The sequence below is a fragment of the Bombyx mori genome, chromosome 27, assembly GCF_030269925.1.
Source record: "Bombyx mori chromosome 27, ASM3026992v2".
NCBI classification, from domain to species: Eukaryota; Metazoa; Arthropoda; class Insecta; order Lepidoptera; family Bombycidae; genus Bombyx; species Bombyx mori.
The window spans coordinates 6732562-6753144 of NC_085133.1; the positions used below are offsets into that span (position 1 = coordinate 6732562).

The 20583-nt window shown below is 46.0% G+C and overlaps 1 protein-coding gene across 39 annotated transcripts in view; it reads left to right on the plus strand.

Annotated features, from left to right (window-relative positions):
- Positions 1-20583, plus strand: part of LOC105842996 (twitchin) — a 150228-nt gene that overhangs the window by 105256 nt on the left and 24389 nt on the right. For all 39 annotated transcript variants that reach the window (XM_062676528.1, XM_062676547.1, XM_062676513.1 and 36 more), the window contains 22 exons: positions 46-174; positions 759-949; positions 1337-1451; positions 1832-2027; positions 2738-2956; positions 3604-3805; positions 4239-4383; positions 5234-5365; positions 5930-6143; positions 6698-6851; positions 7371-7607; positions 8247-8461; positions 9003-9222; positions 9715-14703; positions 15065-15232; positions 15798-15950; positions 16283-16432; positions 17155-17349; positions 17628-17832; positions 18307-18465; positions 19012-19216; positions 20340-20476. In XM_062676528.1, the coding sequence (XP_062532512.1) occupies positions 46-174; positions 759-949; positions 1337-1451; positions 1832-2027; positions 2738-2956; positions 3604-3805; positions 4239-4383; positions 5234-5365; positions 5930-6143; positions 6698-6851; positions 7371-7607; positions 8247-8461; positions 9003-9222; positions 9715-14703; positions 15065-15232; positions 15798-15950; positions 16283-16432; positions 17155-17349; positions 17628-17832; positions 18307-18465; positions 19012-19216; positions 20340-20476 (8730 nt within the window). The remainder of the gene's footprint in view (positions 1-45; positions 175-758; positions 950-1336; positions 1452-1831; positions 2028-2737; positions 2957-3603; positions 3806-4238; positions 4384-5233; positions 5366-5929; positions 6144-6697; positions 6852-7370; positions 7608-8246; positions 8462-9002; positions 9223-9714; positions 14704-15064; positions 15233-15797; positions 15951-16282; positions 16433-17154; positions 17350-17627; positions 17833-18306; positions 18466-19011; positions 19217-20339; positions 20477-20583) is intronic.

Below are 20583 nucleotides of genomic sequence, written 5' to 3' on the forward strand. Positions count from 1 at the left end.
CTAAAATCAATAATTATAAAGTTCTTTTTTATTGTTGTATTGTAGTGGTGAACGTGCCGTACATAAGCAAGTATCAGCACGCGAGTCCGCGCCGCAAGGACTCCGGCACGTACAAGATACAGGCCACCAACAAGTACGGGCAGGACACCGCCGAGCTCGAGATCATTGTCACATGTAAGTTTATTATCTAAACACGATAAATTACAACAAATCGCTTAGGACTTCAAGCTTTTAATGACCTCATCACCATGAAATCGGAACGCACGAGAACTCAAGATAATCCCACACAGTCTCCATTATTATCATCGTAAACAAATAAATCTATGCTCTTTTTCAAAATAACTATGTTTTTATCAGTTATTAATAAAACTCTAATAAAAATACAAAACAAAATTAGTAGGTAATGTCTTCATTAATATCTATAAACCTACGCATATGAGATAACTAGTTGTACCAGTCTGCTTCGCTGGGCATTTAAAATTAACATTATTATTTCTTACCCCCACAAAGATTCTCATCATTAACGCCCCCGCATCTGGTGTAGGGAGTCCAACACTCATATAAATATTAGCCTATCCATTAAGTGCATGTATTTTCTACATGGATACCAAGTTTCAAGTCAATTGTATGCATGGTTCAGTAGTTATAACGGAACATCCGTAAAAACCACTGTAGATTTATATATTAGTATAGATTTGTAAGCACTATTGAATTAAATACAATGTATAAACTGTAATTTAATTATGTGAATTCGACAGCGAAACCCGACAAGCCGGAGGGGCCGCTCGAAGTGTCGGACGTGCACAAGGACGGCTGCACGCTCAAGTGGAAGCGGCCCAAGGACGACGGAGGCGAGCCCATCGACTCCTACCTCGTCGAGAAGTACGACACCGAGACCGGCGTGTGGCTGCCCGTGGGCAACACCATCGGCAACGTGCCCGAGATGGAAGTGAGTGACCCGTATCTGTGGGCTCTCGGCCGCCATTACGTTACGTGAAAAGTATCAATAACCACTGCAATGGAGAATCTGTCTTTATGTCTTTTTTTTATTGCTTAGATGAGTGTACGAGCTCACAGCCCACCTGGTGTTAAGTGGTTACTGGAGCCCATAGACATCTACAACGTAAATGCGCCACCCAGCTTGAGATATAAGTTCAAAGGTCTCAGTATAGGTACAACGGCTGTCCCACCCTTCAAACCGAAACGCATTACTGCTTCAAGGCAGAAATAGACATGGTGGTGGTATTGGTTTGCCTGATTGAGAGTGGCAGGAACATTAGATCTCTACTTTATATGTGTATTTAAACAATCTTTAATATTTTGTTTTATTCTCAAGGTCGAGGGTCTAACGCCGGGCCACGAGTACAAGTTCCGCGTGAAGGCGATCAATAAGGAGGGTGAATCGGAGCCTCTAGATACGTACGGAGCTATTGTCGCTAAGGATCCCTACAGTAAGTGTATCGAGCTACCCTTACTATGTGATGTGTGCCTCACGGTATAACTTAACGAATTTTATGTTTACTAATTTAGAAGGAGATATATGTGGAGGGATTTTTTATTCAATTGTGTATCGTCTGTAGGCGGGGGTTTGACCTGGCCACTGGCATTGATGGTTTCCATGCGCCATAATAACTATTTAACCTCATACGAATCGTATACATACCGGATCTAGAAAAAAAATCCTTCCGTGATGTTCACTGAGCTCTATGACCTGTTCTTAATGGCTTGCCTTCGAATAGTCTTTCTGCAGTGGGTGATGTACGTTAGCGAGGTTGACCATGTCAGTGGACCCCACAAATAAACCAGTCTAATTTATTTGTTATCTCTTCAGCCGTACCAGACGCGCCTTCAGCTCCCGTCCCAGACGACTGGTCGGCCAACCACGTGGACCTCAAATGGGAGGCGCCGCTATCAGACGGAGGATCGCCCATTATCGGCTACATCGTCGAGAAGAAAGACAAATACAGTCCGCTGTGGGAGAAGGCGGTGGAGACCCACACGCCCACACCCACTGCTACTGTAAATGGGTAAGTTAAGACAAGACTCGTCTGGGTTCTCGGAGCAGTGTGCTTAGTGCGTGCTTTTTAACGTACTCGATAGCGTAAAAGTTAGCCCAAATTTTGTATGCAGTTGGAACAGCGCCCCTAGCGGCAAACGCAGGCAAACGATCTCATTCCATACAAATATATAATTAAAATCATAAATAAAAAGAAATTAGTATGACTAAGCTACATTGATAATATTGAGGGAGTTGCCATAGGTAATTTTTTTATTTTAAACAATTCACATTAAATCTTCATAAAAAAAACATTATATTGCAAAAACGTTGCGTTTTACATTTGATCACTCGTTTTCGCACTTGTGCGCATTGTGGAGAGTTAACTTTTACGCTAAAACTCGCACTAAGCACACAGATGTTAGATCGAAGTCTCAATAAAACTATAATAACCGTACTATCCTTCCAATAGCAACCGTAGCCAGTTCGAGCGAGACTGATAATATGCGTGACGGTGAAGACGTTCATGAACACGTCTTTCATAGAAAAGTGCATGTTCCCGTAATGGGACCTTGTATCGCATCCCTCGAGTACTTCGGGCGTCAAAATGTGCTCCCACCGCGAAACTAATGTTGGTTCACAATAGGACAGAACTGAGCGAAAACTGTACAGTTGACAACCAGCACGTGTCCTTAAATGTTCTTAAAAATTGCAATAATTTAATTATTTCAACCCGTCTAGGCTGATCGAAGGCAACGAGTACCAGTTCCGTGTGATCGCTATCAACAAGGCTGGTCAGAGCAAACCCTCGGACTCTTCTAAGAACTTCGTGGCGAAGGCTCGCTTCCTGGCTCCGAAGATCGACAGGAGACACCTCCGTGACGTCACTCTGTCCGCCGGAGCTACACTCAAGCTGGAGGCCGCCGTCGCAGGAGAACCAGCTCCAGCTGTTGAATGGAGGTAAGCTTGGATAGTTTTTTACTCTCAAAATTATTTTTAAACAAGCGGCACGCTCCGGCTCCGCTCGAGTCTTTAACAAAAATTTCAACGATATTTGACGTTGTTTTATTTTTTTAAATAAATGAACACTTATTACGGCATAACTATAATAGTTAGAAATATGCTGTCGCGACACATTTTGTAAATAATAATGTGTTCTACAAAGTCGTAGTACATTATTTTATTCTATCATCAATAGTTTTCACAGGGCACGTGACGTAAAGAATATTTTAGGTAATTTTTTACACCTTGGGCTACATTATTGGAGTTTTAGTAAGGATCCCTATTTTTTTTCAAAAAAGATTATAGCCTATGTCACTCGGGAATAGTGTAGCTTTCAAATAGTGAAAGAATATTTCGGTGTATATTCAATACAAACAAAGCTTTCCTCTTTATAATATTAGTATAGAAGTATTGTGTCTCAAGGTGGTTGTCGGCATTTACATTGCTGATGTCTATTGGCTCTGGCAACCATTTGACACGAGGTGGAACCTGAGCTTTTCCACCTCTTTACACAACAGACTAAACTGTATGTCAAAATGTCTAAATCAATAAAAACAAAATGGTAGTAACTATGCTCTTATTTTAATTCTTATTTTAATTTAAAGATACCAAAATATGCCTCTGCGGCCATCGAAGGCGGTGAGCATCGACAACCCGGAGTACTTCACGAAGCTGGTGGTGCGGCCGGTGCGGCGCGACGACACCGGCGAGTACACCGTCACCGCGGTCAACTCCAGCGGGAAAGACGCCGTCACCATCAACGTCACCGTCACCGACAAGCCCACCAAGCCCGAGGGACCGATACAGGTGACAACGGAATATTGCTTCTCGTTAATTACTTGTTATTAAATTTATTTGTATCGAATAGACTAGAGCGCCATCTGTCGTACTTTGGTAGTACTATTCCGGGAACTAATCGATCAACGTGATAGGAATTTTTATTATTTTATTGCTTAAACGGGTGGACGAGCTCACAGCCCACCTGGTGTTAAATGTTTATTGGAGCCCATAGACATCTACAACGTAAATGCCGTCACTCACCAGTATAGACTCACAAGAAGATACCACCAGTAAATGGGTCCAGAAAAGTGGGTCTATTCCACCTTAGTTAATCTCTTATTACGGCATTTACGCCGCTGATGTCTATTGGCTCCATGAGCTCATTTAAACGTCTAAGCGATAAAAATAAAAACGTTTTACTGGCCCGGTTTTCTCACTGATATGTTATATTGAATCGCAGATCTCGGATGTCCACAAAGAGGGAGCTACACTCAAATGGAAGAGGCCCAAGGACGACGGCGGCACTCCCATCGAGTACTACCAGATCGACAAGCTCGACACCGACACCGGCTGCTGGGTGCCCTGTGCTAGATCTGAGGAGCCTAGTGAGTTTTTATTTGTGATTATTGCTTTGGGAAAAAAATTAGACGCACCCTTGCTGGGAAACGCATTCGTTGTTTTTATTGTGTCATAAAAATAAATTAAAAAGAAATTTAAGTCATTTTGGAAATAAAAAAGCTATAGAAAGTTTTTGTAAGATACTCTCGCCTGAAAAGAAGTAGTATATCAGACCTAGCAAAAAGATTTGCAGATAGAAGACGAGAATGGTACCACTAGGGACCACAACTCAGCTAACTCAACTTCTCCTGATGAAAATCTGACATCAAATTAGATTATTGTTTTTGAAGAAACAGATTGCTAAGTTGCAGGATAGAAAAACATTTTTTTTTTTCTTAAACAATTTTATATAATGACGCCACCGTCTCAGAGCGCAACAATTGTATTGTTTGTTGAAATTTGCGTCACCAAAATATCAGTAAAATAGCTTCCAGCTATTCATTTATTGAAACTGTTAAATTTCTTAAATTCAAATTCAAAATCATTTATTTCAACTTAGATGTCAGTATAACACACTTGTTGAATGTCAAAATATAAATAACAATGTTAACTCTACCACGGGTCCAAAAAAAGCCACAGTCCTGAGAAGAACCGGCGAAACAAACTCAGCGATTAGCAAGCTCTAAGTTTAAAATAGCATAAGACATCAGGCAACTAATTCACTGCTGAGTTGCATTAAATTAAATACGAAAAACAGCTGCTTCAACATCTAAATAAAGCTCTTAATTTAACAGATGAAAAATCGATATTCTAACTTAAGCGTTTCTTTAGAATGTAGAGTAGATTACAATGATAGAGATAATATCATAATAGAGTACAATGTATTTTTTATTACAGAATGCGACGTCACCGGCTTGACTCCTGGCAAGGAGTACAAGTTCCGCGTGTCTGCCGTCAATGCTGAGGGCGAATCTGAACCGCTGGTGACAGACCACGCCATCGTCGCCAAGAATCCGTTCGACGAACCTGGTACGATGGGATTTAGTTTAAGGAAGCTATCTAAATGGGATATATAACTTGGGACTGTTTCGAACAGAAGTTTCTTCTAAGCTTAAATATTGCACTATGACATTTTCTGTAGTTTTCAATAACTATGATTGCGATAGGGTGGAAAACTAATTTTAATTAATAATGAAGCAAAAAAAAATTGTGCCCTTGGAACTTGATGCATGTGAAAGAAGTGAAACTTCCGTTGCGTCTATGCCTTGCTTCAATTTTCATATTTAAAAAAATTATCTTGTAATAGGGAATGCTGTAAATAAGAAAAAGGACTTAGCTCGCTTTGTAAAGGACAAAGCGAGCTAACCCCTCTCCCTCTCCTCTCTCCCCCTCCACGGTCGAGGGGTTCGCGAGAAGTTCCGTATATTTTCTCACTCTCGATCTCTAATTGTATCTTTTCTCTCTAGCCTTAACAAATTTGGTGAGAGTTAAATTTTACTCTCAATGCGCCTAAAGAAGTTTCAAGAAGTTTCACTTCGAAACCAACTTACAACCATAAAGTATTTTAGCTCTAACGAACAATGCTCTGTCTAGGCGCACCCGGAACGCCAACCGTTACCGACTGGGACAAGGACCACGTGGACCTCAAATGGACCCCACCACGCGAAGACGGCGGCGCTCCTGTCGAAGCTTACATCGTCGAGAAGAAGGACAAATTTGGCAACTGGGAGAAGGCCGTCGAGGTACCGGCCAGCAAGACCTCCGCCACCGTGCCCGATCTCATCGAAGGACAGACCTACGAGTTTAGGTAAACCGTTATTACAACAGCAATTACAATGTTTTATCTATGTCTTCTTCTTGCCCTTATCCCACTATGTGATCGGCAGTATGTCCTATTATTCCATTCAGGCCCATAATTTTACACACAGTATATCTAAAGTATTTTATCTTAAGTTTTATTACTGAAGAGGGTAGACGAACTCACGGCCGACCTGACGTTAAGTGGTTATCGGAGCCCATAGACATCTACAACGTAAATGCCGCCACCCACCTTGAGACATGAGTTCTAAGGTCTCCGTTTCTAGTACAACGGCTGTCGCACCGTTCAAACGCATTACTGTTTCATGGCAGAAATAGGCAGGGCGGTGGTACCTAACCGTGCAGACTTACAATACGTCCTACCACCAGTGTTATTTCTTATATCTCTCTATCTTATTATATGTGTGCGTAAAAAGTAAATACGGTCCATGAATTATAAAACAATACCATAGTCACTAGCAAAATTGTTATTTATCAAACGCAAGAAATATAAGTATTTAAGTATAAGTACATAAGCTCTATATTTATTATGTAATACAACAGAGTACGTGCGGTGAACAAGGCCGGGCCAGGCGAGCCCAGCGATAGCACTCATCCTATCGTCGCCAAGCCCAGGAACATGGCGCCCAAGATCGACAGGACCAACCTTATCGATATTAAGATCAAAGTCGGACAGAAATTCGGATTTGATGTTAAGGTAAGTTTTTTTTTTATAATCCTTTAATTATTGATTCCGTAAAACTTACAACACGTTCCTTTTGTCGTTCAGTATTATCGATAACAAAAATAATTTGAAGCCACTGATATTTTCCTAAAGTGGTGGTTCAATGGTGTGGATTGGGAGAGGCCTATGTCCAGCATGACTGTGAGCTGTTTTTTTCCCTACCTATGCTGATAGCCTTGAGAGGCTATTTCAGCTTCATCCTAACGTGTGTAGGTGAGCTCACGGGGCTCAAACCGGAGTGTTGCTAACACTGGCCCTAACAAGAGCAGTGCTCCGCAGAATCTACCACCGGATCGGAAACGCAACCCACAGAGAAGATCCGGCGAGAAACTCAGTGGGCTGTGTCTATGGGTTAATTCGCTCGTCGAGCCCTTCGTCGCAAGCGACGGGTTCGACGAAGACGGGGACCGGTGCCTGTGGTGCCTAAAAGCACCGTTAATGGATATGGGCTGATGATGATGCCGATGATGACATTTTCTTAAACATTCAAAGGTATCCGGAGAACCGATGCCTGTAACGAAATGGTACCTGGCGAAGAAGGAAGTGAAGTCCGGCGGCGACATGAAGGTGCAGCACGCGGACTACAACACGAAGCTGAGCTGCAAGGCGGCCACGCGCGCCGACAGCGGCCGCTACACCGTCACCGCGGAGAACAGCAACGGGAAGGACGTGGCCGAGGTCGAGGTCGTCGTGCTCAGCGTGCCCGCGCCACCCGGTGGACCACTTAAGGTCTTATATTACATACGTTTTTAGTTATACTAGGACCCCCTACTGTGGGCACAGTACGATAATCCAGGAGAAAGTTGTTAGAGGAGAGCACGAGCTTCAGCATTGAGGATGGTTTTACTGGTGGTACGACGTTTTGTGAGTCCGCGCGGATAGGTACCACCGCCTTGCCTATTTCTGCCGTGAAGCAGTGATGCGTTTCGATTTGAGGGGTGGGGCAGCCGTTGTAACTATATTTGAGACCTTAGAACTTATATCTCAAAGTGGGTGGCGCATTTACATTGTAGATGTCTATGGGATTCAGTAACCACTTAACACCAGGTGGGCTGTGAGTTCGTCCACCCATCTAAGCAATAAATAAAGATTATCGACGTAAGAACGAGGAGGTCCCGGCATTCACCAAAGTATCCTAAAATTAATATAAGGATTTAGGATCTGCGAATTGGCCCTGAAACTGATTGGCTAATGCAGAACGTTTTTTTTTATTGATCTTGGAGGCAGACGACCACACGGCCCGCCTGATGGTGAATGGTTACCGTCGCCCATGGACTTCAGCAATGCCAGGGGCAGAGCCAAGGCGCTGCCTACCACTTAATACTCAAATTTTACTCTCTACTCAAATACTCAAATTTTTATTAACAGGTATCGGACGTACACGCGAACGGCGCCACGTTGTCGTGGAGGCCGCCGCCCGACGACGGCGGACAGCCCATCGACAAGTACGTGGTGGAGCGCATGGACGAGGCCACGGGGCGCTGGGTCACGGCCGGCGAGACCGACGGGCCCGTCACCAGCCTCGCCGTCGACGGCCTGCAGCCCGGGCACAAGTACAAGTTCCGGGTCAGCGCTGTCAACAGGTAAACGTCTCATCTACAGTGTGATTGCTAAGCATAATGCTTAGATAGGTGGACGAGCTCACAGCCCACCTGGTTGTTATGTGGTCACTGGAGCTCATAGACATTTACAGTATAAATGCGCCACCCACCTTAAGATATAAATTCTAAGATCTCAGTATAGTTAAAACGGCTGCCCCACCTTTCAAACCGAAACGCATTACTGCTTTACAGCAGAAATAAGCAAGGCCCGTGCGGACTCACAAGAGGTCCTACCACCAGTAATGACGCAAATTATAATTTTGCGGGTTTGATTTTTATTACACGATGGAAGTCAATCGTGAACATTAGTTAAGTACGTATTTCATTTGAAAAATTGGTACTATCGTACTATGCATCGCTAGATGCGAATGCATCAGACGTCTTATTCTTTAGGCCACGACGACGATATTTTTTGTGATTTTTTGTTTTATCACTATAGATATCTTCCGTTGATCCATTTTAAATTTAATATGGTCAGTAATATTAGTAATACCAGTAAAGATGATTATTATATTTTTTACAGGCAAGGCCGTTCCGACCCCCTTACGACCCCGCACTCCACGGAAGCCAAGAATCCGTTCGACGTGGCTGGCAAACCTGGCACACCGAAGATCAAGGACTTCGACAAAGACTTTGTGGAACTGGAATGGACCAGACCGCAAACCGATGGAGGGGCTCCCATCACTGGATACGTCATTGAGAAGAAGGATCGATTCGCGCCCGACTGGGAAGAATGCGCAAAGGTGAGTTACGATCAAACAATGGATATGTCATTAAAATGACTTTGAATTTCGATTACTTTACAGTTTGCTTGTTCATGAACGACTGAGGTATTATTTGTCGATCCATGAACATAATGCTAACTACCGTCAAACTTTTCGAAAAAAAAAAATGTTTACTGAAAATTACCTTTCTTTGCACACGTTACACAGACAGACCTAGAGGTCTGGCAATTTGTTTGGCTTGAATTTTCATCTTCACGATAAGAGGTTCCCATATATAATATTAAATAAGGATAAATCCTTTTAATATTAAAATAGAATACAAAAATAAAGGCTTGGATAATGTTGGAATTTTGGCTCTTTTTGTAAGCGATGGTAAAGTTTGTTCTGAATTTGTACGAGTATAAGGATGTTAAATGACAACAAAATGAAATTAAATTGTCATTAATATCGAAATTTATGGAAACCGGTTATGATTTTATTGATTTTTTCATAATGTGTTTTGTTTTTCAGATCGACGGTGATGTTACATCTGGCAAAGTCCCGGACCTCATTGAAGGCAATACATATGAATTCCGTGTTCGTGCCGTCAACAAGGCCGGCAAGGGTGAGCCTAGTGACGGCACCGCTCCACACCTGGCCCGTCCCAAGAACCTGCCGCCCAAGATCGACAGGAACTTCATGTTCGACATCAAAGTTAAGGTCGGACAGAACTTCGACCTCGAGGTGCCGGTCGCCGGCGAACCCACTCCGACCAAGGAGTGGCTCCACGGTGACAACGTTGTCCTCAACACCGACAGAATCAAGATCGTCAATGACGACCACAGCACGAAGTTCCGCGTCATCGATGCCAAGCGAGCGGACACCGGCACGTACACGCTCAAAGCGAGAAACATCAACGGTACCGACACCGCTACCGTCAAGGTGCTGGTCATGGACGTGCCCACCGCTCCCGAGGGACCGCTGCGTGCCGACGACATCACTAAATCTGGATGCACGCTGCGCTGGAGACCACCCAAGGACGACGGTGGTGCCGAAATCACACACTACGTCGTCGAGAAAATGGACCAGGAGAACTTGCGCTGGATCCCTGCCGGCGAGGTACAGGGCTGCAACATCAGGATAGATCATCTCATCGAAGGACACGACTACAACTTCAGAGTCCGCGCCGTCAACAAACATGGCGAGTCTCAACCTCTTGTTGGACACGAGCCCATCACTGCCAAAGATCCTTATGGTACCCCCGACAAGCCCGGAACACCTGTCGTCAAAGACTGGGACAAAGATCACATGGACCTGGAATGGGTGCCACCAAAGAAGGACGGAGGTTCACCCATTACTGGCTACATTATAGAAGCGAAGAAGAAGTATGGACCTTGGGAAGTGGCGGCCACCGTGCCAGGAAATCAAACCACCGCTACAGTACCTGGCTTACAAGAAGGCGAGGAATACGAGTTCAGAGTAATCGCTGTTAATAAGGCCGGCAATGGAGAACCTAGCGATGGGTCCACTCCACAAGTCGCTAAGGCCAGGTTCTGTGCCCCACACTTCGATAAGATGTTACTCGCAGATAAGACAGTTAAGGCGGGACAGAGGATTCAATACGAGATCCCTATCGAAGCTTCGCCTAAACCTACTGTCGAGTGGCAGATCAACGGCAAAGTCGTCCATCCTTCGGACAGGGTCGACATACAACTGCTGCACAACAGGGTCATACTGGACATTCCATTCTCCGTCCGCAGCGACGGAGGCGTTTATAAACTGACCCTCAAGAACGACCTCGGAGTCTGCTCGGCAACTGCGCAAGTCACAGTGCTGGACAAACCCTCGAGACCGGAGAAGCCGTTGACCGTTTCCGATATCACGAAAGACTCTTGCTCGTTATCGTGGAGAGTGCCTCTGGACGACGGAGGTTCGCCGATCTTACATTACGTCATAGAAAAGATGGACCTGACCCGCGGCACTTGGTCGGACGCTGGAATGAGCACATTCCTGTCGCACCAGGTCACTAGATTAATTCACAAGAAAGAGTATTTGTTCAGAGTGAGCGCCGTGAATGCCATCGGACAATCTGAACCTCTTGAACTGGAGAGAGCTATCGTCGCCAAGAACGAATTCGACGAGCCCACCGCGCCTGGCAAACCTGAAGCCACAGACTGGAGCAAGAATCACGTCGACCTACAATGGGCTGCGCCTAAATCGGACGGAGGATCGCCGATTACCGGCTACATCATTCAGAAGAAAGAAAAGGGAAGCCCGTACTGGGTGAACGCTGTGCATGTACCACCCAGCAAGACCAAAGCCACCGTGCCCGACTTAACCGAGGGTCAAGATTACGAGTTCAGAGTGATCGCCGTCAATCAAGCCGGTCAGTCCGAGCCTAGCGAGCCCTCTGACGTCATCACCGCCAAGGACAGGTTCGTCGCACCCAAGATCCTTACTCCCCTCAAGGAGATCCGCATCAAGGCCGGTCTTATCTTCCACTTCGACGTGGACTTTATCGGGGAACCTACTCCCGAGGTCACATGGACGTGTGACGGTAAACCTGTTGTAACTAACGAAAGAACGACGGTTACGTCTGTCGGCCATCACACCATTATCCACACGGTTAACTGCAAACGCTCCGAGGCTGGTACATACCATCTCAAATTGAAGAACGATTCCGGCACCGATGAAGGCTCCTTCGAATTGATAGTGCTCGATGTGCCGGGAGCTCCCCAGCCTCCGTTCACTTACGAGGAAATCACAGCACAATCGGTTACTTTGTCATGGAAACCTCCCAAAGATAATGGCGGCAGTGAACTCACAGCCTACGTCATTGAGAAACGTGACCTCAGTCACGGCGGCGGCTGGGTGCCGGCGGTAACGTACGTCAACCCGAAGTACAACCACGCTACTGTCCCCAGGCTCTCGGAGGGCACACAGTACGAGTTCAGAGTATTCGCTGAGAACTTGCAAGGACGCTCCGAACCTTTGGTCACAGATAAGCCTATTGTCGCCAAAAACCAGTACACGGTGCCTGGTAAACCCGGGAAACCTGAGCTCGTCTCTGCAGACAAAGACCACATCAAGGTCAGATGGTCTTCGCCTATTTCGAACGGTGGATCTAACATTCTCGGCTATGATGTTGAAAGGAGAGACAAGGCCACTGGCCGCTGGATCAAACTGAACAAGGAACCCGTGAGGTTCAATGAATACCAAGACGATAGAGTGCAAGAAGGTCACCAGTATGAGTACAGAGTGTCCGCCGTTAATGCAGCAGGACCTGGACAACCTTCTGACGAATCTAACGTGTTCATCGCGAAGCCCATGAAGGAGAAACCCAAACTCTGGCTTGATCACCTGATCGGCAAGAAGATCAAGGTTCGCGCCGGTGAACCAATCAACATTAACATTCCAATCACCGGCGCTCCCACGCCGACCATCTCGTGGACTAAGGGCTCCGTTCCTCTTGTGCCATCGCACAGATTATCAGCTGAAACCAAGAACGATGAGACTAAACTGTCTATCGAGAAATCAACAAGAGAAGACGCCGGAAAATACACAATTTCCGCGTCTAACGCACACGGCAATGATTCAGCGGACATCGAAGTCATCGTCGTAGATAAACCGGGAGTACCGAAAGGTCCTCTCATGTGCAACCCCGTTACGCACGACGCCATCAGCCTCACGTGGCAGCCTCCCACCGACGACGGCGGCAGCGAGATCACCGGCTACGTCGTTGAAGTCGCCGAATTTGGTGTCAACGATTGGCGCACCGTGGCCGGATTCTGCCCTAAATGTTCGTTCACTGTGAAGAACTTAACCGAAGGCAAGAAGTACGTATTCAGAGTGCGCGCCGAGAATCTGTACGGCCTCTCCGATCCTCTGGAGAGCAAACCGATCATTGCCAAGTCGCCGTTCGATCCGCCCGACGCGCCGGACACGCCGAAGGTCACCGGGTACAGCTCCAACAGCTGCGCACTGGAATGGCACCCGCCCGCGAACTGTGGCGGCAAGCCTGTCACCGGATACTATGTCGAGAAGAGGGAACGCGGTGGGGACTGGGTAAAGGTCAACAACTACCCCACTCCCAATACGTGCTATACCGTTTCGGACTTGCGGGAAGGAAACAAGTATGAGTTCCGTGTGATCGCCGTCAACGAGGCTGGACCCGGGAAACCGAGCAAGCCTACCGAGCCGATCACTGCTCAAACACAGCGACTCAAGCCTAGCGCTCCTGAAGCGCCGAAACCGGACAGAATCACTAAAGATTCCGTCACTTTATCCTGGAGACCACCTAAAAGCGACGGTGGAGCTAAGATTAAGGGCTACATCGTACAGCAAAAGGGCAAGGGTGACAAAGACTGGAAGGACGTCAATGACGTACCTATTCCAAGCCTCGTACATACTGTACCGAAACTCAAGGAAGGCGAAGAATACCAGTTCAGGGTTATCGCCGTTAACGAAGTCGGTAAATCGGAGCCAAGTAAACCTACCGCTGACATTACTATCGCCGAACAACCAAACAAGCCTTGCATGGACCTGGGCGGCGTCAGAGACATCACGGTGCGCGCCGGAGAAGACTTCTCCATTCACGTGCCGTACACTGGGTTCCCGCAGCCGACCGCGCAATGGTTCGCTGACGACAACCTGCTCGATGTCGAAGGCGACTCGAGAATTTTCCAAAAGATTACGCCCGATTCGGCATCTCTGGTCGTCAAGAACGCTAAGAGATCCGACGGAGGACAATACCGCCTGCAGCTGCGTAATCCCTCTGGATATGACACAGCCACGATCAACGTCAGAGTGCTGGATCGACCCGGAAAACCGGAGAACTTGCGCGCTGACGAATTCGAAGGCGAAGCTCTCACGCTGTACTGGAACCCACCGAAAGAGAACGGCGGCGGTGAAATTACCAACTACGTCGTCGAGAAACGCGAGGCGCGCACGCCGAACTGGACCAAGGTGTCCGGCTACGTCACGACTCCGTTCCTGCGCGTCAAAAACCTGACTGTCGGGAAGAGCTACGAGTTCAGAGTTATGGCCGAAAACCAGTACGGACAGTCGGACCCGGCGCAAACAACTGAACCGATCAGGGCCAGACATCCGTTCGACCCGCCCGGCCCGCCCGGCGTGCCGAAGTCGGTTGAAACCAGCGAAACTTCTATCACCATTACTTGGACCAAACCACGCCACGACGGTGGCTCTCCTATCACTGGTTACATAGTAGAGAAGCGACTCATCACGGAGGATAAGTGGACCAAGGCATGCCACGCGCACGTGCCCGACACGACGCTGAAGGTTACCGGTTTGATCGAGAACCACGAGTACGAGTTCCGTGTGTCCGCTGTGAACGCGGCGGGCCAGGGTCCCTGGTCGCAGAGCTCGGACGCCATCCGCGCTCGGGCGCCGCCCAACTCGCCGCGCATCACCAGCGACCTCAGCCTCAGGGACATCACTGTCATCGCCGGGGAGGAGATCAAGATCACCGTGCCCTTCACTGGCAACCCAAGACCTAAGGTGACTAACTTTTTTTTTATTGCTTAGATAAGTGGACGAGCTCACAGCCCACCTGGTGTTAAGTGGTTACCGGAGCCCATAGACATCTACAACATAAACGCTGTCACCCACCTCAAGGACATGAGTTCTAAAGTTTCGGATTTTATAGTACAACGGATGCCCCTCCCTTCAAGCCGAAACGCATTACTGCTTGACGGCAGAAACAGGCGGGGTAGTGGTACCTACCCGTGCGGACTCAAGAGGTCCTACCACCAGTAATTACGCAAATTATAATTTTGCGGGTTTGACGGACGCCTTAATTCTGCAATTAAATTCAAACTTTGTGTAACTTATTTAAAAACACCTATATTAATTCTCACAGGTGTCATGGATAGTGAACAACGACGAAGTATTCCCGGACAACCGTATCCGCTTCGTGACCACGGACATCGACACAGTGTTCTACAACTCATGCGCCAAGCGTACCGACACCGGCTCCTACACTATTCAACTGGTCAACAGCGAGGGCTCGGACAGCGCCACTTGCAGGGTGAGTGCGCTCTATGATGCTAGAGATCTTCAATAAAACGCACTGTACTGGTGGTAGGACGTGTTGTGAGTCCGTCGTCCGTCCTGAGCTCGTCCACCCATCTAAGCAATAAAAAAAAAACCGTACCGTATGTTCCATGGGGAGTGCTCTGAGGAATTGTTTGAGATTACCGACATCTCGCTTTTACCATCGCACCGCCCGCCACCGGAGTAGTGTTCATCCATAATAACTGGAGCCACTACGTTCATTCACAGCGCGTTTACAGAGATCTTTTTTGCCACGCACCATCCGGTTATGGAATGAGCTCCCCTCCACGGTGTTTCCCGAGCGTTATGACATGTCCTTCTTCAAACGAGGCTTGTGGAGAGTATTAAACGGTAGGCAGCGGCTTGGCTCTGCCCCTGGTATTGCTGACGTCCATGAGCGACGGTAACCACTCACCACCAGGTGGGCCGTATGCTCGTCTGCCTACAAGGCAATAAAAAAAAAAAAAATTCCATCCAACAGTTAACAGAAGATTATTTTGACATTGAATTTCCATAACCATAGCTTTTGTGTTATTCAGGTACTCGTAGTTGACAAACCGACCCCGCCCGTGGGACCGCTGGACGCGTACGACATCACGCCCGACACGTGCACGTTGTCATGGAAACCGCCACTAGACGACGGCGGCTCTCCCATCACCAACTACGTCGTCGAGAAGATGGACAATAACGGAGTAAGTGCATCAAAAAATAATATAAAATCAATTATTTTGACGGCCGTCTGGTGTAGTGGTAAGAGACATGGTCACTACACAAGGGGGTCGCGGGTTCGAATCCCGCCAAGGGAAGATATTTGTATGATAAATATTTGAAAAAATGTATTTTCCAGGGTTATGGATGTATATTATATATATGTATGTGTATAATAAAAATCTTATATTTATTTCCGTTATCTGGTACCTGTAACACAAACTCCTTACGAACTTAGCACGGGACCAGCTAAGGTGGCGTGTAAAAAAATATATTATTGTTATGGAGCTTTACTAAACTGTACACTGATCAACAGATCTGGACAAAGATATCATCGTTCGTTCGCAACTGTCACTACAACGTCATGGGCCTGGAACCGAACAGGAAATACTTGTTCAGGGTACGCGCCGAAAATCAATATGGCGTATCGGAACCTTTGACAATGGACGACTCTATTACGGCCAAGGTAATTAATTAATAGCACAACACTATAATTTAGGATGGGAAGGTGTAGGAGAAAATACAATACAATACAATACAATACACACAAAAACTCAATCAAATAATTATGATGAAGAGTTTGACGAGCGAACTAACCCATAAACACAGCCTACTGAGTTTCTCGCCGGATCTTCTCAGTGGGTCGTGATTCTGGTCCAATGGTAGATTCAGCGAAACACAGCTCTTGCTAGGGTTAGTTTTAGCAAATTCTCTTAGATGAGAGAAGCTGAAATAGCCTTTTACGCTATCAGCGAACAGGTGGGGGAAAAAAATTGCACTGCAAGAGTGTTTTTTTTATTGCTTAGATAGGTGGACGAGCTCACAGCCCACCTGGTATTAAGTGGTTACTGGAACCCATATACATTTACAACGTAAATGCGCCACCCATCTTGAGATATAAGTTCTAAGGTCTACAAGTATAGTTACAACGACTGCCCCACCCTTCAAACCGAAACGCATTACTACTTCATGGCAGAAATAGGCAAGGTGGTGGTACCTACTCGCGCAGACTCACAAGAGGTCCTGACACCAGTGTGAAGTAACTTCGTAACCTATTAGACCTACATTCAAAGCAAACTAAACTCTAAAGTAAAAAAATACTAACTACCCACATAAAGAACAGATTCACTTGACAAACATTTAACAACAGTGTCAATTAACAGAGACAATTTACGGTCCTAATTACAGTTCCCGTTCACGATTCCCGAGCCGCCGGGAGCGCCGCGCGTCACGGACTGGGACGGCTCCACGGCGACCGTGCTGTGGGACCGGCCGCGCTCGGACGGCGGCTCCCGCATCCAGGGCTACAAGATCGAGTACAGGGACGTGCAGGACGGCGTCTGGAACAGCGCTGACTATCTCGTTAAGGATTGTAATTACCAGGTGATTGTTTGCTGGATTGTTGAATTAATCTATATTCAAATACTAGCTAACCCGGCAGACTTCGTAGTGCCTCAATCGATAAATAAAAGACCTAAACGTTTGTATAAAATAAACTTAAAACAAACAAAAGGAATCGGTCCGATGGGGGACACGTCAAAGGAAAAACAAAATTGTTATTTTTTATTTAATTCCGAGTATTTTGTATATTTATCTACCTTTTAAGCCTTCTCTGGACTTCCACAAATAATTCAAGACCAACATTTTGTTGTACTGTACAGGCGTACAACTTGGAGCCGGGCCACGAGTACGAGTTCCGCGTGCGCGCCAAGAACGCGGCCGGCTTCAGCAAGTACTCGGGCTCGTCGCAGCGGTTCCGCGTGCGGGCGCGCTGCGGGCCCCCCGCGCCCCCCACCGCGCCGCGCGTGCTGCGCGTCGGCAGGAACTACGTCGACCTCAGCTGGGACCCGCCCAAGCACGACGGAGGTACGGCGCTGTCACGTCACTCCGCATTACTAATCACCATAGCTTGCTATTGATGAACGTATTTCAAATTTTTTTTATTGCGTAGACGAGTTCACAGCCCATAGACAACTACAACATAAATGCGCCACCCACCTTGAGATATGTTCTAAGATCTTAATATTGTTACAACGGCTGCCCCACCCTTCAAACCGAACCGCATTACTGCTTCACGGCAGAAATAACAGGGTGGTGGTACCTACCCGCGCGGACTCACAAGAGGTCCTACCACCAGTAAATACAAGATATCCCCTTAATTGAACGGTCATAAAAATTCGCCCTCTTAGCATAAATTTCCATAATTTAATGGTAGTAAATAGAAAATGCAGTGTGGAGTGACATCCATGAGTTATCATCAGATGAAGCGTGTTCCTAAGAGACAGTATCCAAACAGAGTAACAAAACGGAATGTAAAACCAGTATACATGTCGTGGTCAGGTTCTCGCGTGACCGGCTACGTGATCGAGCGGCGCGACGTGGGCAGCTCGGTGTGGGTCAAGTGCAACGACTACAACGTGCAAGACACGACCTTCACCGCGCTCAACCTCAACGAGAAGGCGGACTACGAGTTCCGCATCATCGCCGTCAACGCGGCGGGTGAGTCCGCCATATTGGATAATCGATAAATCGACTTTTGCATTTCTGAGTGCGAGAATTAAATCAAAATCTATACTAATATTATAAAACTGAAGAGTTTGTTTGTTTGAACGCGCTAATCTCAGGAACTACTGGTCCGATATGAAAAATTCTTTCAGTGTTAGATAGCCCATTTATCGATGAAGCCTATAGGCTATATAACATCACGCTAAGACCAATGCAGGCGGAGCACCGATAAATAATGTTTCAAAATCGGGGTTTTTTTCTCTTTTGAGAGCTTCCACTGCGTGCACTGCGGAAACGGTTAAAGTTTCGCTAAAGTAATGTATGAGAGAATTGTTCCCCTTTAAAAGATCTAAAAAAAGTTCCCGACAGCATATTATGTATATATGTTAAGGTTGGCTCACTATAACGTTTTTTATGCTAACCAAATTTGTTCTAAAATAAAGAATTATTTGTGAACTATTCCACCCAGATGAAGTTGCGGGCAAAAGCTAGTATATATATATATATATATATATTTATTTATTTCAACTCGAATATCAGGTAAATCCGAGCCTTCTTCGTGCACGACTCCCGTACGTACCGGCGAAGAGATCGGAGGAACGAAGCCGGAGTGGGTGAAACAGCTGCCGGCCATCATGAGCGCCCCGCTCGGCCGCCCCTACACCCTGGAGTGCGTGGCGAGCGGGAACCCCGTGCCCACGGGCAGATGGCTCAAGAACGGCAGAGAAATCGTTCTTGGTACCAGGTATATTTGCCTTTTTTACATTTACTTTGTGTATTGAAGTGAAACTTCTAATGCGACTTCCAACAAGGTTGCGTTAAACGTTTAACGCTATCATGGAATAGAAAGAGACAGATCGAAAGTAAATGCGTGGCACTCGAACGCATGCGCGTAGTATACTTGTTACACAGCGCGAGCGTTGAAGGATGAAAAATGAAGGAAACCACAATACTACACATCACAAAAGAAGTTTCACTTCATTCACGCGCACTTTTTTTTACTTAGTCGCAGGAGACCTCGTCAATGAGTGTGTGGAGGTAGTCATCACAAAACACCAGATATTTGACAAACACCTAATCTCGCTTAAGGATATTTATCTTTAATCCTCCAAATAGGGTATCGAATGAATTAAATAGTAGTTTCAATAAGATCGATTTAAAAAAAAAAACTTTACTTTAAATATATCCATGAATCTATTGTGCGATAGTGACAATCGAATTTGATTATTCCGAATAACCGCTAAAAAAAGGATTGTGTGGTTTTATGAAACCACGGTAAAAGGGAAACTTTTTTTTACATTATAGACATTTAACTCTGACAAACATTTACATTAAACACTGACAAAAACAAAAACAAAATAGCGTGGAGCACTGGCACAAATGAGTAATAGTCTATACACTACACGGTCAGCTTCTGCGAACTATAGGCGCCGCAATATTGGCCTTGGCTGCTCTGACGAGCGCCTTCAACTTTATCCCTACTCCGCGGCCGACCGTCACGCGACATGCAACACACAGACGAAAAAGTTTGAGTATTGAGATAAACAATATAAAAAATAAATAAATAGCTACTAAGAAGCAGAGAATTTAACATGAGCGTTCCTTTTATTTTCCCATAAAAATGTAACCGGCCGATGAAAGTAAAATAAAAACCTGATCCGAAGGAAGGTTGAGCTAGACCTAGAAAGCACTATACAAACACTGATGTCATTGTTTCTCAGGCCGTTGACTTTTTCAGTGATTTTCGATAGGATTCGAGAAGCTTCGTCCAGCAGATTTGTTTCATTTTTCCACACACGTGCACTTTCACAGATATACAGTTTATAAATAAAATGAAGTTTAACAAAGTGAAAATACTCAAATTTCAGGTTCATATCAGAGTCTCGTGAGGGTACACTGAAGCTCAATATCCTGGAGGCCGCGGACGCCGACGAGGGTGACTACACTTGTGAGGCGGTTAATAACATTGGCTTCATCTACTGTACTGGTCACCTTAAGATTGGAAGTGAGTATACAGTTACCATAAGACAATAGGCATGGTTATAAGTGTCTCTACTATGTCTCAATAGTACAAAAATTAAATAGTCTTCCTTAAAAATTAAGAATATTGTT